Consider the following 20,771-nt stretch of genomic DNA (forward strand, 5'->3'; position numbering starts at 1 on the left):
TAATACCACATTTTAGCAATTTATCAAATAAGGTTTTGACATACGTACATGTAATTCACAGGATACTAATGAATTCACTTGAGTTTATTTCTGGTAGTGCTGATAGATTTGTATTTACTCAACCATTTATTCATTCATTCAAAATGCATGCTGAAAGCCAACAAGTATCAGGCACAATGCTAGGCAACGGGAATACACCATGAACCAGATGTGCTCCTATTTCCGTGAAGCTTACAGTCTAGTGGGAAGCCAGATAGGCAAGTATTGATAGGGTGCTGTGCGAATACATAGGAAGAGGGAAGGGCATCCAGTCCAAATGTGTGAGGTTTTGCTAAAGAGAACATGCACTCATTCACGTCTCTGCTTAGGGTTAGCAAAGATAAGAAGTAGGGAAGAAATGGAGTACAGGTGGAGAGGCCTCAAAGTGAAAGAAAACGGCATTTCTGAAGGGCAGAAATTAATTTTATTTACTATGGGGGCATTTTCATATATTACTGGAACCAATATTGGAAAACCCAAATCTTGCTAGTAGGACACATGGAGAAAAGGGGAGAAAAAGTTTACTCAACTTATCAATACATAACTCTCTGGGTGATCTATTTTATTAAAAGGAAATTTTCCTGTATTTAATAAAGACTAAACTGGGGCGCCTGGGTGGCTTAGTCGGTTAAGCGTCCGGCTTTCGCTTAGGTCATGATCTCGCGGTTCGTGGGTTCGAGCCCCGCGTCGGGCTCTTTGCTGACTGCCAGCTCAGAGCCTGGAGCCTGTTTCAGTCTGTGACTCCCTCTCTCTCTGACCCTCCCCTGCTCACGCTGTCTCTCTCTCTCTCTCCTAGAAATAAATAAAAAATATTAAAAAAAAATTAAAAAAAATAAAGACTAAACTAATGAAAGGTAAGGGCTAGAATAAAAACCAGATAATGAAGCTTCTTTTTATTGCTATACTTACTAAGGCATTGATGAATTTACTTTAAATCTTTAAATTTACTTTAAATCTTTATATTTACTTTAAATCTTTCTTTAAAATGGAAAAATGGAAAATGGTAAATGGAAAACAGCTCCTAAATTACTTACCTTTCTTCAACACGTTAATTTTGATAATTCCTGAAGTTCATTGATTCTTTCAACAGTTATTAAACACCTACTATGTGCCAGGCTCCTTACTGAATACCATGGATTCAAAAGCTAATGACATGGTCCCCATGCTTCTGGGAGCTTAGAGTCTAGTGGGAAGGAAATAAATTGACAATTGGAATCTGGTACAGTGACACTCTGGGAATCCACAGGAGGGGGCTCCTAACCTGGATAGGTTGTGCTGGGTCTTCCCAGAAAAGCCCTTAGTAAGTCTTGAAAGATAAGGAAGAGTTAGCCAGAAAAGGGGTAGGAAGTCAGCAGAAAGAGCATTAGCAAAGGAATGATAAAGCATGGCGTATTTGGGAAACTGCAATTACTGGTGACATTTAAAATGGGTATGAGTTAGGGTATGACAAGAGCCAAGGCTAGAGAGAAAGATGTGGGGGCGGTAAATGGCTTTGTTTGCCAGGGTAAACAAAGTTTAGCTTTTTTTACCCCCAAAGTTATGAGCTACCACTGAAGGATTAAATTTGGCAGTGATAGAAGTTCCAATTTTTAAACTATTTTTATTTTATTTTCCTTGGGGGGGGGGGTGGGGGAAGGGGCAGAGGCAGAGACACAGAAACCCAAGCAGGCTCCAGGCTGTGAGCTTATCAGCACAGAGCCCGACACAGGGCTTGAACCCATGAACTATGAGATCATGACCTGAGTTGATATCAAAGGCTTAACCGACTGAGCCACCTAGGTGCCCCTGGAGATTCCAGTTTTAAAAGCCTGTTGACACTGTGAAAACTGGTGTGGAGGAAAATAAGTTAGAGACTGGGAGACTGGTTAGCAGAAGTTGCAGCCATCTAGGGAAAAGATGAGGGGGCCTGAACAAAGACAGAGGCAGAAACAATAGACAGGTGGATGGATTAAAAAGAGATTAAGGTGTTTGATCCCTAAGACTTGGAGGCTACTGAGCATGCAACTCTTGACCTCAAGGGTTGAGACATTGGGCAGAGAGATTACTTGAAAGTAAAATCTTAAAAAAAAAAAGACTTTGAGGCTGTGAATTGCGTGCAAATCTAGGTAGGTGATGGTGCTATCTATCACGAGAAAAAAAAGAGAGAGAACAGCTTTTTCCTCTTAGGTTTAAGGGTTGTTGGTGGGAACTGCTGGGAAGGGGGAGAGATGGAGAGCTGAGGATGAGTTTCAGATTATATGTGATGTTTGAGGTACCTGAAGCAGATCCCAGGGGAGATGTCCAATGGGCAGATCAACTTGGGAGTCTGCCTATCTGCAGAGAGGGTAGGGCTAGAGATATAAACTTGAAAGCTGTATTAGTTTCCTATCATTGTTGTAACAAATAATCACAATTTAGTGCCTTTAAAGCAATACAAATCTATTCTCTTAAGAGTCTCTGCCCTCTCTGGAGGGCAGAATTATGAAATCCATCTTACCAGTGTAGAGTCAAGGTATTAGGGCCAGGTTGGTTTCTTTTGGAGACTTTAGGAGAAAATCTTTTCCCGTACCTTTTCCAGATCCCAGGCTACCTACATTCCTTGGCTCACAGCCCTTCATGATAACACCTTTTCTCCCTCTGTTTCTGTCATCACAGAGTTTCCTCTTGATTCCAACTCCTCCTATGCCCTTCCCATAAAGACTCGTGGGATTACATGCTCCCCACCCCCCAATAATCCAGGACAACCCCCCCATTTCAAGATCCTTAACTTGCTCACATCTGTGAAGCCCCTTTCGATATATAGAGTAACATCCACAGGTTTCAGAGATTAGGACACGAACATTCTTAGGGGCCATTAGTCAGCAGATCACAGGAGTTGTGAACATTTAAGAACCATGAAAAAGGACGAAATTATTTTTGGAAAAGTGGAAAATCAAGAGAACGCGGTCACAGAAGCCAAGAGAACATTTCTGGGAGGAAGAGAGACACTGGTCAAATGCCACCAAGGGGTTAGCCCAGATAAGGACTGAAAACTGTCCGCTACTTTAGCAACTAGGCAGTTGTAAGCACAAGGTCAGTGGTGGGGGTGGAAGCCAAACTGGAAGAGAGCTGAGGGAGAAATGAAAAATGAAAAACTGAAGACAGGAGCTCTAGGCAACTCTTTGTTTAGCTTAGCTACAACAGGAAGAGGAAAAGGTGGGGCCAAAGGCTGGATCAACTTCCAAGCTGATCTGCCTGCTACACATCTCCCCTGGGATCTGCTACAGGTACATCAAATACCAGGGCTGCTTCGATGCTGAAGGGACGGGGGTAACACAGGTGAAGGTCTAAGAGAAAGAGCTGCGAGTTCTCTGCAAGGTGGGGGTGGGGGGAGGGTGGGAGGAAGAGTTCAGAGAAGAGGCAGTGGTGAGAGGTGCACAGAATGAAAGGGATGCCTCTATTTCATAAGGAAGGGGTGAGGATGAGGGTTGGCGTTGGGCAGCCCGCCCATGGAAGCGACAGGTTGAGGAGGAAGAGGTGGCTAAGAATCTTGTGTTTGATTGATGCTTTTCTCTGTGAGGCAGGAGGTTAAAGGCCTATTTACTTTTTTTTTTTTTTAATGTTTTATTTATTTCTAGGAGAGAGAGAGAGACAGCTTGAGCAGGGGAGGGTCAGAGAGGGAGTCACAGACTGAAACAGGCTCCAGGCTCCGAGCTGGCAGTCAGCACAGAGCCCGACGCGGGGCTCGAACCCACGAACCGCGAGATCATGACCTAAGCGAAAGTCGGACGCTTAACCGACTAAGCCACCCAGGCGCCCCTAAAGGCCTATTTACTAAGAGTGAAGGGAGAGAAGTAGGAAGCTTGAGAACAGTGCAAGTTCAAAATGGTGGTGGGACTGAACGCAAAAGGCTACCTTGTGCCAGGAATGTGCACAAGCACCGTGGTACGACAGCAATAGGGCCAGGGCCTCCGTCCGTGGTATCTGGAAGTGAGAACAAAGCAACAGAAACTCCACTTGTGAGGACTCAGCAGGGAAGGCTACAGTTCCAGAACAGAACCACCTCAATGTCTGCTGATGTAGGTATGAGCAGGAGATCCGGCCATTTTTCTCAGTTTTAAACAACTTCAGGCCAGATAGGTTTGCTAAGATATCTCTACCACGGTTTGAATCACAGTCACTTAGCAAATGTGAAGAAACATTTTTTAAACGTGGAGTCCATTTCAGAGTCGTATTTTCATTATGTAGTTTTTATTTTAGACGAACATTATTGTAAAAAAAAGTTCACCTGGAATAAAGTCCATTAAAAAAAAAAACACCACAGCATCAGTTATCAGTATACAGTTAATGAATTGGCTTAAACAAGATTAACCACATGACAGGTTTACTTTATCTGCAGGAGCTTTCCACATTAAGCCGTTGAAGCAAAAGTAAAATATGCCAAAACATACATGTTCTATGTATGGATAATTCTATGGAAAGACTAGATATTTCCCACAAAGGGCATGATTTTAGTCAATCGTTTATGGCATTTTGCATTAAAGGAACTACAGTGTCAGCTGCAAACAAACAAAATAAAACCCATCTGTAAGGCCATAGGAATGAATTATAATAATTAAATTCACATTTTAAAAAAGGTAAGAAAATGAAGCAATAAGTTGCTATTAGTTCTTGGCAATAAGAAATGCATTTGCATATGGCACAAGCAATTGAAAAAAATGAAGTAAAATTTGAAAATATCCCTAAAATAATTGTTTGCTAATTTTCACTTCTATAAATTTCAGTCATTAAGAACTTTATCATATTGAACATGACTCCCATTAACATTATTAGTCTAAAAAAAAAAGACTGATTCTCCTGTAAAATTGTGCTGGGATTTAAAATTTTATTAGGATATCCTGTCCCTCTAGGTTCTGCTAGGACAAGGAATTTCATTTTTAGACATTCCTTTTCCCTCCCTTCTTTGGATATCACAAGAAGGAAAAGGAATGTCCTTTCTGTTAAAAGAAAAATTCTAAAAAACCCGACAGCTGAAATGGTGCTTAAAATCTGAGCTAAGTAAACCAACGTAATGAAATGCTGTTTTAAAATTTGAAGCTTAGAAGCTCATCTTTAAAGAGTAAGTACTCAAATTTATAAAGAAATCTAAGCCATGAACTAGAAAGGAGAGTCTGCTTAAATGTATCACCTACTGTTCACAGGAAAAACTTTATAAGTCTTAGTACAGATTCTCAGCATTCAGAATCTATAAACTGGAGTTATAATCTCTTACTTACAAATTTCTGCAAACATTTATCTATATTGCACAGCTAAATTTCTTAATGTAGACAGGGAGAGAATACCTTTTCTGCACTAAGTGGATATGACATGTATGTTCTATTCTAAAGTAAACTATCTCCTACCTTTTCCAATGATGTCTTTAGTCCGAAACAAAACATAGACTCTAAATGGTGCTGGAAGCTTAAAGGCTGGCTCACTGTTTTTCTACCAGGTATTAGAATACTAGTTAGCTAAATGAGGTATAATTAAAAAATAGTCCTTCGGAGTAAAGAGTATAGTCTTCGGAACATTTATAACAAAGACTGCACAAAATGTTCATGTAAATAGTAAGAAACCCTGTGGCGCCTCCTAACTGACGCACAGGTGGATTATTTTCTCATAATCGGTATGAAGTAAAACAGAGCTAAAATAAATTCCCAGCGAAACGTTTTACAATCAACTGGTTTACATGCTACTTAGTTACAGCACATTTTCATGGTCTGACATCCTCAGACTCTATCTGAAAAGGTCTAGTCCAATCATTGTCAGAAATTAGCACACTGATAATAAAGTGCAGCCCCCGAACCACTAACACTGCTGCCAAAGTCTTCATGTACCTTATCCCTAAGACCACAAACATGTTCACACAAAACTAGATTTCTTCAGTTTCAGCAGGGAACAGACAATTATCTGTCACTAAATTCATCTACAAATAGAAAAAATAATGCACTATATGTACATTATTAAGCAAAGTGGAGTATTTATTGGGTCATTTTACCATGCAGAAAGGGAATTTCCTATGGTCTTAGCTCAAATTATATACAATTTAGCAAAGCTAAATGTAAGAAAATAGCAAGGACAATTTATTTCTATATAACAGAGCATATACCCCCAGATTGCTGCTACTTCAAAGAGCACTTTTAGACTCATCTAACTTTTACAGGCTCTTTTCAAAGGGAAATTCATGGAGACTAACTATTAACCCATATAAGACACAAGAAGAGGGAAGTAATAAATCAAAAGCAAAGCATTCTGTTAAAAAGAAAAAAGCTAACCACAGAATATGTCAGTTTTGGTTTGCAGACAACCCCTGAGATATAAACCAAAGTGTTAAGACACCAAATAGTCAGAGGTAAATTACTAGGAGAATTACATTCATACATGGTGTCATAGCACTTGCCTGTTAGAAAGTACTTTGTTACCATTCAGAAAGCTTAACTGCTTGGATCTTTCTTCAGAAAATTAGTAAAGACAAGATGTTTCTGAAAAATTATTTTTTCTTTCCAAAAATGCATCTCATTTTAAGATGGTAGATGTACAATCAACTTTCAATCAAACAACTACTGATTATACTGGGACACCAGCAGGTGCCTCTACGCCTACAGGTAGTTCAACAACAAAAAAAAATCAAGAAGGCTGAAATTTGTCAACATTAGGTTTAGCATATCCATCAGAAATAGCTCTGGTATATTCACTGTTGCTAAACTGGACGTTAAGTTTTCGAAGAAGTACTAAATACAGGTTGACTGGTCCAAGCATTCTAATGGTACATCTTAACTGGAAGCACAATGCTCTGTGGTAACAAGCAATCCATTTCCATTTTCCTCTCCGCTCTAAACTATCAAGCGTGGCGGTAACCTCCATGAAACAAAAAAGGCCTAACAGGAAGAGTGATTATTAAGAGAGTTCATTTACCTAATCACCTACTTATTACTCCCTTCTGTGTTAGGACACTGAAGGCTAGAATAACAGCAATGACATAATGATTTGAATTTGGCACATAAGTTAACACTAAATACTTTTTTTTTCCCCTTATGTGAAGGTTTCATCTACAAAAGGTATACCAGTACCAAGTGTCTGGTGAGAAAGGCCGCTAAGTTCTTGGCTGGCTGTGGCCCAAATGGCTGGACCAAGTTCTGTAACAACGAACCTAAACAGACGGAACTGGGTTCTACACATCCAACAACAGCTGTTTTAGAATGGAAACCTTACTCATATTTTCTCTAACAAAAAGGCAAGACTTTTCCTAGAGGCTGCACTAGGTCTAGGCCTAACTACCTTTATTTAAAAAAAAAAAAAACACCCAAATAAAAACAGAACAAAAAATCATTATGTTTACCATCACCAAGAGCTATCTCTATTAAATTTATATCAACAAGTTAATCTCTCTCCCTATAGGTAAGCTTTCTACGAACAAAGGTCTACATCTAATTCTTGTTAACTCTTGCAGACAGGGATTACGGTAGGGATTGGGTATTACAAATGAAACCAGCAAGCTAGAGAGCGAACCTAAGAAAAAAATACATTACATATGCTGATGGGAAAGAATCACAGTAAGATGATGAAATAAAACCTAAATGGTACATCTCTCTGCCTGTATAAAATTTCAGCTCAAGAAGTTCACAATTAGAAATAGACAACAATGTTCAAATATGTTATGGTTTAGATAACTGAGTGGTTACAATGGGTCAAACATAGGAAAGAACAGTAAATACAAGCCCCAGGAAAAGTGAGCTTAAGGTGATTTCCAAATGTAGCTTCTATAGATGAGGTGGAGGTAATCAACTGAAAAAGTGATTTATTCCCCAAAACTCTCTGGCAAAAAGGCCAGAATGAAGCAAGGTTCTAAACAATCTGGAGAAATAAATGTGGCCTCCGATGAACAGATGGACATCTTTATGAATTTTTAAGATAAATTTTATCAGAATTTAATGATTCTTATGGAAGGAAATCACAAACTAGAACCCTTAAAAAAATTCTATCAATGCAATAACATTTGGCCACATGAACCAGACCAAACATCTTTTAATTTGAGCATATTAATCTCTGCTTTAAATGTTTTGCTTTTATCAAAAGTACACAAGTTTGTCTGGAACTTTACAAGGCAAAAGTGTGCAGATACGAGTCTGAGACTGTGCTGTAGCAGGGACAGGCTAACACCGATGTGCAAAGTGAAAAAGAAAGATAGCAGCTTCCGGGACAAACCAAAGAAAAAAACAAGTTAAGTCCTGCGTATGTCTCCACTTCATTGCTTCCATGTTTGAAAAAAGGAGCCTGTTATCTTGCCAGGCCACGAGGCCGGGACCCACGTGGCCTTCTGTGTCGAGAAGTCTAGGTTCAGTGGTGTTCTCCGCAGCAGCCGGGCGGTGTGGTTCTGAGGCTGGCTGACCTGTGCTTTCAGAGAAGCAGGAAAGAGTCCTGTAGGTGTGCTGCAGTCTCTCAGAAAGAGTTCATCAAAGTAGCGAGCAACGGAAGAAACTGGTCTTCTTTGATCGGTTTTCTGTTATTTTCACTGGTCCACCTGCCCCTGATGAATTGCTGTCATTCTAAAAAAGGGAAGATAATATAATTACCAAGGAAACTAAAGCTTCATGGTTTGGATCCAATTATCTAAAGAACACAAGTATGAAACCAAACCATAAATGCTTATTCAGCAGAGTTGTATTAGAAAGAGACTCATTAAGCTCTGACACTGTTTCTTTGGAAGTGGTGGATTAAAACAAGAAAAATATTTTTAGGATAGTACCTTTTATGTTAACAATATATTAGATAGGAAGCTCCTATTTCCAGCTCAGAGAAATTATAGCCAATGGAATGTAAATTTTCAAGGGTAAGGAGGGCAACAATATTAAGATATTGCTATAGGCACTACTCTTGTTAGACGTAAGGAGAGTTGGTAACATAAGGTATACAATTATATTCAGGCTTCAGGTTAAAACAAACCTCCAGTGTGGTCCTAATGATTCATCACTGAGATCATTTCTAATTTAAGCAAACGTTAACAACTTTAAGATCACAATTACATATAGATATAAATATCTGTAACATGAAAACTAAGCTACATAATTTTATGGGAAAAATTTAATTTGTGTCATTATGATTTTAATTATTCTGGTCCAAATTCCATTAAAGGCCACCTGAAGAGTCAGATGAAAGAACTAAGGCAGCTGTGGTTGAGAAGTAAGAAAATGTGAAGCAACAGAAATAAGAATCAAAGCCCAATCAGGTGACTATGTGAGCTCAGAAAAAAAGAAGTCAACATGAATATATTATAAGCAGGCCTATCTTTTTGATCAAATAAATAAACAGGATGAATAAGACAACAAATTTAACAAAGAGCATAATGAAAATAAAAATGTTAAGTGATACAAACCATTTTTCTGTTGAGTTTTGTCATTATATCTCGTGCAAGCGTAAAAAATGCCTAAAGGTAAACCAAACATTTTATTAGTATATGTTAATAGCATATTTTAAAATAGAAATGTGGAATTCTTTCACTATTTCATTATAAGTTATTTGACACCTTTTAATTGAGAAAAGAACATAATCACAGTATATGCGTGAATATCGTCTTATTTTTCAATGATCTACTTTCCAGTGTTATAAAACTGTCATTCATTCACTCATCAAATATTTTCCGCACATAATATCTGGCACAAGTTCCTAATGTGACACTGGTTGAGGTATGGGTAGCTTTCTCAGTGCACCAAGAACACCTAGTGGCACGGAGGCTCTAAGTCACCCCACGTCCTCAGAGCAGGGCACAGTGCCTGGTCTAGGAGATGCTGAATATCTGTTTAACAACTGAATGAATACCTCTAGAATCTCATTTTGTGCCTTGTGTCTCTTGACCCACACCAAACATTTTTTAACTCTATCATCTCTACTTTGTTTCTAGAGATCCAGGACTCTTTTTTCCCCTAATATTTTCTTTTTAAGTAATCTCTACACCCAATGTGGGGCTTGAACTCACAACCCTGAGATCAAGATTCACATGCTCCACTGACTAAGCCGGCCAGACGCCCCTCTCCAGAGCCAAGACTCTTAAAGTGTCTTCAGTTGTCTCCATGCAAAACTTATGCTGTCATTTTCTTGTTTCCAACCACTCCTGATGCCTCCACAGATGTTCACCAGGAGGATTATGTCCCATCAAGCCAAATAGAAACAATACGATAACCACTATCATCACTTATTATCAACGTTGCGCTGTCACAATGGTCACCCGTGAGTCTAAGTTTCTAGAGAAGCCCATCCTAGTTCTTATGAAAAGCCAACCGCACTAAGTCAAAGCTCTAGGGAAGCCACTCATTTCTGTAGAACACCTGGTCAGAATAAGCAGCTCAGGCGCCTCCCAGCTCTGTATTTCCATAACTCAAAGCTAGCTCTAAGCCACTGGTGTGAGCAGGGTGCAGGTATGAACAGAGACCTGCTCCATTAAGCCAGGGTATGGAGTTCATTCTGTGAGAGCAATCCCATCGGGGCCATCTCAGTGAACACACTTTCTCCTGTGTCTCCGAAGAGGCTCCCCCTTTTCTGCTTTTTTTTTTGTGGCAAGCAGGTGGAAGCATTTTTCTGCTTATCGATGCTTATGTAATTAATCAATAGAAGCTTCCTGTTTCCTAACACCCATTAGGCAACCTGAAAATATTAGTGTTACTGAAAACAAAGAAAAAGTTCTGAGCAGTGCCAACTAGCCAATAAAGTCATTTCAATAATGTTATGGTGAACGGTGAGTAGCCTAAGAAGTTAAATGTCTATAAAACCATCAATATTTTTGTTTATTGAGTTACCCATATTAACACAATACATCATTTTTGTGATCAGTTTAAAAAATGTTTTAAAAGAAAAAATGATCAACAACTCTGCCCTTGATACAGAAAATCTATTCTTAGAAGTCTTTAGATGATTTGCTTGTCTTTAACAGTTAACTTACTGAAAATTTACTAAAACTACTCTCAGATAGACACACTTAATTCTACTAAATGTTGTCCTACAGTGTCTCATGCTTAATTCAATAAACAGTTTAATTCTCTCTTGCGAGAGTACAGACATGAAAGTAATTAAGGCTCTCCTGATACAGGCTACCATAGGATGACTGGAAATATGAAAAATGAGCTGAGGACACTATGCTTACTTGGCGAGGGCAGGATTTCCAGCTTCCCAAACAAAGGGCAAAGGTGAACCTGAAAGAACTTTTACCTTCTGTTCAGCGAATCTTAACTGAGCAATCTCATATAGCTCGTGTGAAGGCTGGTGCTAGAAACTCAATAATCTGAGTCCACATAAAGTCAGACGCACAAAAGTTCACAATATGGAGGTAGACCTCACCGAAGACATTCACTAAGAAAATTACAAGACGGGGCGGGGTGCCCAGCTGGATTAGTTGGTTAAGCGTCTGACTTCAGCTCAGGTCATGATCTCACAGTTCGTGGGTTTGAGCCCTGCATTGGGCTCTGGGCTGACAGCTCAGAGCCTGGAGCCTGCCTCAGATTCTGTGTCTCCCTCTCTCTCTTTGCCCTTCTCCCACTCACGCTCTGTCTCACTCTCTCTCAAAAATAAATAATAAAACATTAAAAAACTTTTTTAAAAAGAAAGAAAATAACAAGTCTTGGAGAGTTGCTTGAACAGAGGTACCTAAGTTCTAATGCTACCCCAGAAGTCATCAAATATTTCTTTCTTACCTCTTCTACATTTGTACTGGATTTTGCACTTGTCTCCAAGAATTTAATCCCGTAGTCAATTGCTAACTGAAAGGCAAACAGAAAAATTTAAATTCAGTTCAGTTTGCTTCAACATATAAAGTATTTCTATTTTCTAGGTTTCTCAAAGTCCTAAAGGTAGAGTGTCTAGTTGAGAATTCTGTGGTTCTCAAACTTCTTTGCTTTCTTCTAAGTTTTTGAAATGCAGACATCTAACTTAAGCGTCATAAGTTAAAATGGCACCACCTCCACTGAAAACATCATTTAAGTACTTTATTTTTTTCTACTATACTTTTGTTCTCTAATATACTTACAAGAAAAACTATGATGGGCACCTGGGTGGCTTAGTCAGTTAAGCATCTGACTCTTGGATTTCAGCTCAGGTCATAATCTCATGGTTCGTGAGATCAAGCCCTGTATAGGGCTCTGCACTGACAGCGTGGAGCCTGCTTGGGATTATCTGTCTCCCTCTATCTGTCTCTCTGTGCCCCTCCCATGCACATGTATGGACTCTCTCAGAATAAATAAACAAACATAAACACAAAAAGAAAAAATAAACTATGAGACAGACACTGACTCTTACCATTAATTTGGAATTAGCTAACCTCTTTTATCTGCTCCCAAAGTACAACTCTCCAATAGTGACTCTACTGACTTTTCATTATTTTTTAATAAATTGGTCCATGAAAGAATGAAAGCTTAAAATACTAGGTACTCACTGTTTTCATTTTTATCTGGTTTCTATTTCCATCTACTCCCAAAAAACTCCCAGTTCCTTTAAAATACCAGGACTAAATGAATGTTCATAGGGGGAAAGTTTACAGTCAGATTTAAAAACAAAATGTATTTTATATGTATCACTAAAAAAAGGCTACAGCAAAATTCCAAGACTTAAAAATTGAAGGCTCTAAGTTAATTTAAAAAATGTCAGAGAAGTAAATATATGCATGTAATAAGCATTTTTGCTTTTTTGGCAGGATACAAAATAGAGAAATGGCTGCAAATGAGATCCTTAGCTTTGACGAGTTACAAGCAGTTTATCCACAATGACCTAAACCTAACATGTAGTACAATATTCTTAGGGGAAAAAATGAATTGGATTATGATTACTGTTTAAAGTTCACCTATTCTATTACTTTTATTTGAAGAGAATGCTTTACTTGACCTTTAAAACGGGGCATAAAACAGGGCATTTTTCACACAGATATGGAAGGAATAGCCTGAACTCTAAGCTGCAGGAATCTGAAAAAGGACCAATTTGTATCTCCCAGAAAACAGCAAATTCTTCAGGAATGAGTCATGACTACGCAGTAAATGGGGTTGGATCTCGAATACTAATTGACACCATTCAAGTATGGATTACATCTCTTTGTTGTTTTCTAAAGGATTAAAATAACAGATACGTTTCAAACTGAAACCAATAATTAAATAATACTAAGAAAATAAACGCTTAGAGTGAATAGATTCCAATCTTTGTGCATTCGGTTCAAATTTACCTTCTCTCCTCTTTCTTTTGACACTTGTCTTTTGTCATTCATATCACATTTGTTACCCAGGATCATTCTTTCAACGTCTGAAGAGGCATGCTACAGGGAGAAAATGGTATGTTATAAAAACAGCCTGAGAAAAACACAGTTATTCAATAGGCAAATCCTAACCTGTCAGAAACATATCCATAAATTTAATAGGACAATCTTTTGCTCAACACAGGGCCTGCTTCAGAGGAAGATGTAAAAGATGGGAGGAGGGAAGAGCTACAGCTTAAGAGCCTGTGCTAACTTTTCCCTCAAAGGCTTGCAGGCATTCTCAGGCCTTTTTGTACATGAACAAACGAAAATACAACGGTTATCCAACAACAAAACTTCCAAATATTAGTTTAGGTTAAAGAAGGAAGAAAAAAAAAACCAGGACTGAGGGAGCCAATGAGGAAGGGATTCTGTATTCTGAACTACTTCAAATATAAATTCATGTAGGTTAATATAAATGTGCACAGAATGCTTTCAAAGTCAGATTGCTTTCTGAAACGTCAAAGACTTAAAAAACAAATTTTAATACCAGTCAATGTGGAATTAAACCAGATTTCAAATATGTATCATGGAGAAGATGCTAGAAGGGAAAACTGATCAAATGCTGGGAGAGAGAGCAAGCTTTGCCAGTCCAACAGCATGAACCGGAGGGTCAGATGTGAAAACTCTAGGAAGGAGCACAAGCCAGCGTCTTCTCTCTGTTCTCACGTGTGAAGTGGGACTTGGACGACATTATTTTCAAGATCCGGCCGAAGTTTAGAAATCTGTAGAGCTGCTGTTCTGGCTGTACCTCCCTGTCTGACAGGGACGCCAGACTGGCAGCACCGGAGGTCTCTCTCTAAGCTGCCTGTGCCCTACTTCTCAGCAGCTCTGTCGCCTCTTCCCGAGACAGGAGGCCTGTGCCAGTACCAAGCAGGGCTCCTCCGTAACACCGTCATTCTCTTTCCATACCTACCTCTTCAATGTTTCTTATCCAGTTTTTAATATTGTCAAAGGACTTTTCATTTGTGATGTCATACACCAGCATAATCCCCTTTAAGAAGAAAAAAAACATCTTTTAGTTAGTACTTCATAGACCTAAAGTAATAGACTATAACGGCAGTGTACTCCTACCGTCCAGAAACTGCTTTTTTTGTCCTTTGTCTTTTTAATAAACTATAATAAAAACGTTTAAGTACAGAGAAGCAAAAATAAATAAATAAATACTTTCATTGTCTCACCATGTAAATAGATAGTCTGTAAACATTTTTACTGTTAACCTGTAATGAATTAGTGATTACAGTAAAGGTGATACAGCCTTTCTACTTGACTTCACGTGATAAGAATCAGCACTAACTGGAGTTAAAAGAGTGTTTAAGTTAAAACAGAGATAGCATTGTGGTGTACTCATTTATTACAAGTAGAAATTGTCTTGCTTCTTACTCCTTTACTAAGATTGTAATCATACTACTTAAAAATTATTTCTTGGGGCACCTGGGTGGCTCAGTCGGTTAAGCATCCGATTCTAGCTCAAGTCATGATCTCATGGTTCATCAGTTCGAGCCCCGTGTTGGGCTCTGTGCTGACAGCTCAGAGCCTGAAGTCTGCTTGGGATTCTGTGTCTCCCTCTCTCTCTGCCCCTCCCCTACTCACACTCTATCTCTCTCACTCTCAAAAATAAATATTAAAAAAATAAATACAAATAAAATTATTTCTTTTTTTTTTAATTTATTTATTTATTGGGGGGGTAGGAGGAGAGAGAGAGAGAGAGAGAGAGAGAGAGAGAGAGGCTCAAGCAGGATTCGCACTGTCATCACAAAGCCTGGTGCAGGGTTCAAACTTGAGAACCGTGAGATCATGACCTGAGCTGAAGCCAGACATTTAACTGACTAAGCTAGCCAGGCGCCCCTAAAAATTATCTTTTTAAAGAAAGATAAATTTTAGGGGCGCCTGGGTGGCTTAGTCGGTTAAGCGTCCGACTTTCGCTTAGGTCATGATCTCGCAGTTCGTGGGTTCGAGCCCAGTGTCGGCCTCTGTGCTGACTGCCAGCTCAGAGCCGGGAGCCTGTTTCAGTCTGTGACTCCCTCTCTCTCTGACCCTCCCCTGCTCATGCTGTCTCTCTCTCTCTCTCCTAGAAATAAATAAAACATTAAAAAAAAAATTTTTTTTTAAAAATAAAAAAATAAAAAGATAATTTTAGGGGCGCCTAGCTGACTCAGTTGGTAAAGACTCTTGATCTTGGGACTATGAGTTCAAGCCCCAGGATGGATGTTGAGATTACTTAAAACTAAAATCTTTATCAATAAATAAATAAAATTATTTCTTTTTATATGGACTGATCAGAATGTCACTATCATCTACATAAATCAAAGACACTTAAAATAAATACATCTGTTATACAGGTTTAATGAAAGGCAATGTCTTTTATCTTTAAAGACCCTCATGTCCAGTATTTTAAAAGGCTTATCTTGAAATATATTAACTGACTCGTAAAATCTGTATCTAAGATCTGTATCACCAGACCACATTCCTGTACTAAGTGTGAGCTCTACCTATCTGTCCACCCATTCAACAAATATTTAGTGAGCACCCACTGGATGTCTGATAATATACTTAGTGCTACGAGCAGTGACCAAGATAGACAAGGCCCGTTCCTTTCATGCACAGCTAGGAAAGAAAACAATAAACCAATAATTATACAATGGATTATAACTTTGACAACTGCTATGAAGCAGCATGGGGAGGTTTTTAAAAATTTTTTAATGTTTTATTTCTGAGAGAGAGAGAGAGAGCCAGCATAAGCGGGGTGGGGGGGGGTCAGAGAGAGAGGGAGATACAGAATCTGAATCAGGCTCCAGGCTCTGAGATAGCTGTCAGCACAGAGTCTGACGCAGGGCTCAAACCCCCAACCGTGAGATCATGACCTGAGCCAGAGTCGGAGTCGGACGCTTAACTGACTGAGCCACCCAGGGGTCCCAGCATGGGGAGTTCTGAATCCAAATGCTAATCAAATCTGGCTGAGGAGATGGGGTTGTTCAGGGAAGGTTTCTCTGAGAAAATGACATTAAAGCCAAGACCTGAGGACTGAGTAAACTTGAATTGGGCAGTGGGGTTGAGACAGGGGCAAAGGAAAGAAAATCCACAGTGCCCAACACACAGCAGAAACATAAATATCTTGCTGACCAGAAAGGCCCAGAACCCACTGGGTTGACTGAAAGAAAGCCATCTTGGTAAGAGTGCACAGATCCAATGGGAGAAGGGCACAAAATGAGGCCGAAGAGACAGACAGGGTCAGATGTGCTTTGGAGACCATGACTGGATATCAGCACCCAAATGTCCCATGTGGTCACAAAAACCCAGCTAAGTAAAACACAAGGTTGTCTTTGTCCCCTCCAAATCTTCTCTTCCTCTTTGTACTCTTGTGTTGATAAAGAGCCACATAGCCCTGCCAGCCAGTCCAAGCGGACCCTGGGAGTAACCTCCTCACAGCCAGTCAGTCACTAAATCCTATACGCCCAGCTGCCACAATATCTCCCGACTGTGACCCCCCGACTCCCATGCACGGCCTTATTCATATTCTCATCTATTAGCCTTTACCTGAATCGCTGGCTTTGTCTTTAACTGGTCTCCCAGCTTTCATGAAAACATACAATCGCTCAGAATGTGTGCAAGAGTCCTCCAACACCTAGAAGCTATTTACCTGATTAACATCATGAAAACCAATGGCAAAGTATGCAGTTACTAACCACAGAACATTAAAAAAAAAACCCTTTAAATGTCCTGTTTTCACATCCAAAAATCTCTCTCCCCACTGTACTTGACTCTAGCTCGGATCCCATAAACTTGACAAATGAATATTCATGCTTTACTTGCACCGGAAGAGTTATGAAACCCGAAAACACACTCACCATGGCTCCTCTATAGTATGCCGTTGTGATGGTTCGAAATCTTTCCTGACCCGCTGTGTCCCTAAAATTTGAAACAAAGGAGAAAGTGGTTTTAAAAGTTATCACCAGCACCACCGAGGAGAGACCTTAAGCTGTGAATGCAATTCCGGTCTGCTCACAAAGGCAGTGGTTTCAAGGGAAGGGGAATAAGCCGCGGCGGGAGCCTGCTGTGTGTCTGTGAGCTGCAGGCGGTGGTGGCCACAGGAGCCTGTCAGGAGCTCACAGTGACTTTGGTGGGGAACTTGGTCCTTGATGATAAAAGCAGCAACAGGAAAATACATGGCCCCGCTAGGAACTGGCATGTTATATTAGTTAAACACACGTGGGAGAGAATAGAGAATGGTTCTAAATTCTTGGACCCCTGGGGGTAGTTATAATCCTTTCTATAAATGCTTAATGATTAAGGCATTTTGCTCTCTTGACTGAAAGTCTGATTTCTGTACAACGCAAAGCAAGTGGGCTGGACTCACTACTGTGTAAATTCCGCTCAGCAGAACCCACTAAAATGGATCTCCTTAAGAATTTTTTCAGCTATAAAGCCTGGGATTAAATGGGAGCCTGGAGTTTAACACCTGGTGGCTGACAATGTTTCCAAAGACTTGAAAATACGAACAACACTTCAAAATTACATAGACTTCAATACAGTCTTGGTTTTTTAGCTGATGGCATTCTATTAAAATACATTCTGAAAATTTTTAAAAATCTTCTCATTATGCTTATTGAAGCAATCCCTATAAAGGGGGTCAAAGTGACTTGCTACCTGGGCAAATCAATATTTCTAAATTTGCTATACACCGCCAGAACGAATTCACTCCCTATGCTACTAAGGCAAACTAACCTGTACAATTTAATTGCAGGGGAGAGCGAGGCATGTGCGGAAGTATACTAGAAGTCGAATGCATGCCAAACCCAAACAGGAGATGAAGGCCCAAGGGAAATACAGTAAATCAGAAACAATAAATACCTTAACATTTATATATGCCTTATAAAATACTTTCCTCCGGTGCTCAGATGATGCCCACCACCCTCACTGCGCACAGGAGGCAACGGGCTCAGGTAGGCTATGGTCTGTCACTAAGCCACTAAAGAGCTCATTGCCTTAAGGGACACTGGAGCGTCCCAGGTCTCAGCTGTTCAGCGCAGGGCCAGGCATCACACCACAGTCACCTTAACTGGCTATTCTCTCACTGATCAGGATGAGACACACAGGGCACTTGTTTGATATGTGGCAAGGAAATCAGGGGGAGAACAGATGCCAGGCACCTTTGAGCCAACTAACCATATTTTGATCTGACACACTGCTCGAGGTGGCAGCCGCTCTGCAGTGAGGATGGAGGAGACACCCTGCCATCCTCGATGGAGGTCAAGAAGACTGAATGGAGACTATTTCGCTGCGGAGAGTGCTGACAGAGAGTGCTATGATGTTGTATGAAGTTCTGATTAGCTGACCGACTGCAGGCTCCCAGAAAGGCCTCTTACTGCTATGGTCGGGACGGTTCAGCACAGTCAGAAATTCTCTATACTTCCCCCCCTAAAATTTTTAAAAGTATCTTTAAAATATTTGGCCTCTTACTAAGTATCAATAGATGAAAAGAGCAACTTGTGGTAACCTTCACAATGTTTTCCAACAAATATACTGGGAACCACTCACTCTGCTAGGCTAACATGTGAAGCTCGACACCATGCTGCGGATCTGGGGAGCTGTCCCAGGGGTATCATTAACCCAGACGGATGCCCTCAGACAGACTTACCGCTCTGCGTCCTAGGTTCCTCCTCTGTAAAAGAAGGACTAGGAGGTTTCAATATGATGCTCTAGTTCTATCCTGGTTCTGATATTCAAAGAAGAAAAACAGCCTAAGGGAAAAGCTGACATATATTACTTGACTATTTTGCCCTGTCTCCTTAAATCTATACTGTTCTCGATTCCTAAGCTTTGTCTACTGTCGTCATCATCACATGTTAGATCTGTCCAGTGTTCCTCATTTTTTTATTTGAAGACAAGAAATGTGAAAATGAATTATAAACTATCGGACCTGGAGGGGAACTCCGATGTCTTCAGTCCAGCCAAACAATTTATGAAAGAGGAAAAAGAGGCCCTAATAAGGGAAGGCACAGGTCCAAGTCCTCAGGTTAGAGACAGAACCTAGAGCCTAGATCTGTACTTCCCACAGAAGAAGTCAGTAAGGGTTCTTACCGCCTGAATACTTTTGCCTTATCTGATATCAAAGGTGCAACAACTATAACGATAAAGTGTATGTGCTCTTTAGCTTTCAGTTTCCTTCCCCACAAAATTAGCGTTTGGGTAGAATGAGTTCTCAGATCTCCTCCAGCTGTAAGGGTTAGTGGCATCATTCTTTACCTTCTCATTCTCAGTGGAGATACCTTTGAATATTTACCCACTTCCACTTGGTTCTGATAAAGAAAAGATGTTTTAGCGATCACAAGTTACCTCTAACTTAGCACAATTCACATTTTTCACATTTCAATTCCCACTTTCAATTCCCAATTAAGGTAGAAACTGTGTATATAATTTTTGTTTTACTTACCATATCTGAAGCTTAATTTTCTTTCCATCTAGTTCTATCGTTCTGATTTTAAAATCAATTCCTGCCAGAAAAAGAAAGAAAGAAATGCTAAACTTCTCCAAATATAATCCAAGTCTTATTAGGAAAAGAACAAAGATTTCTATTGAGAAAAAAAAAAGTCTCTCCAACGCACTGGAAAATGTGAACACAGAGAGGGTGTGAATGGTATGTTTCCTCTGAATACAGGCTGAAGAAAGGAATGCTAATTACTCTGCAAAGAATTCCCACACATGTTAAATGGAACGTATTATATGCCTCATTATTTTGTTACAAATGGATCACATCCCTCAAAGTTATATAATTTGGATAGACTGAGCACTTGCCATATTTTCCACTTCCTGAAATACATATAAACAATGATTCCTAGCCCTCTGGCCCATCCTTCTCTAAAAAAACACTGTGGGACCTTTTTACAATGTCTTTCTCCAACTCCTGCACACTTTTCTTTGGGATCTGCCACTGACTAAGGGAAAAAACATAACCCCAGGCTCCCAAACCTGCCTATTTGAGCTCAGGGATGAGAAAAACCTGCATATTTATTGTACACAGCCGTCAAGTATCTTATGTACATTTTAATAAAACATTTCTTGCATTTTACTGGCTGGGGCTGAAACAGCTAGAATGGTTTTTAGCCGTAGCTGAACTTTAGAATTAATTGGAGAAATTTAAAAAACTTCTAATGGCTAGATCTGCTCTCTTCCCCGAATTCTGAGATTCTGACTTAGTTGGTGAGTGGGATCTGTGCACTAGTAATTTAAAAGCTCTCAGATGATTCTAACCTATTAATAGCATCATTTGGGGCTCTGGCACTTAAAAGTTCAACCCCTCCCTCAGCTATTCCCCACCCCCCCACTATTGTAGCTCAAAACTTATTTAGCATTTCAATTACAAAGAACCACAAAGTCCTTGACAAACATCAGAATGCCCTATCATTTTATCAGAAAAAAGCTGCTACTCTCTGACAGGACAAGTTAATAAATACAATTTGGATGCAATTTG

General features: G+C 39.7%; 1 protein-coding gene across 1 annotated transcript in view; it reads right to left on the minus strand.

Annotated features, from left to right (window-relative positions):
• Positions 1-7,032: 7,032 nt before the first annotated feature.
• Positions 7,033-20,771, minus strand: part of RAB8B (RAB8B, member RAS oncogene family) — a 56,234-nt gene continuing 42,495 nt past the window's right edge. Inside the window, exons 2-8 of the mRNA XM_039219369.1 lie at positions 19,734-19,794; positions 17,149-17,209; positions 14,217-14,294; positions 13,232-13,321; positions 11,718-11,783; positions 9,410-9,460; positions 7,033-8,582 (exon numbers count right to left, since the gene is read on the minus strand). Coding sequence (XP_039075300.1) covers positions 8,490-8,582; positions 9,410-9,460; positions 11,718-11,783; positions 13,232-13,321; positions 14,217-14,294; positions 17,149-17,209; positions 19,734-19,794 — 500 coding nt within the window. The 3' untranslated portion in view covers positions 7,033-8,489. The remainder of the gene's footprint in view (positions 8,583-9,409; positions 9,461-11,717; positions 11,784-13,231; positions 13,322-14,216; positions 14,295-17,148; positions 17,210-19,733; positions 19,795-20,771) is intronic.

The sequence above is a fragment of the Hyaena hyaena genome, unplaced genomic scaffold, assembly GCF_003009895.1.
Source record: "Hyaena hyaena isolate Hyena2069 unplaced genomic scaffold, ASM300989v1 scaffold_15, whole genome shotgun sequence".
Lineage (NCBI taxonomy): Eukaryota > Metazoa > Chordata > Mammalia > Carnivora > Hyaenidae > Hyaena > Hyaena hyaena.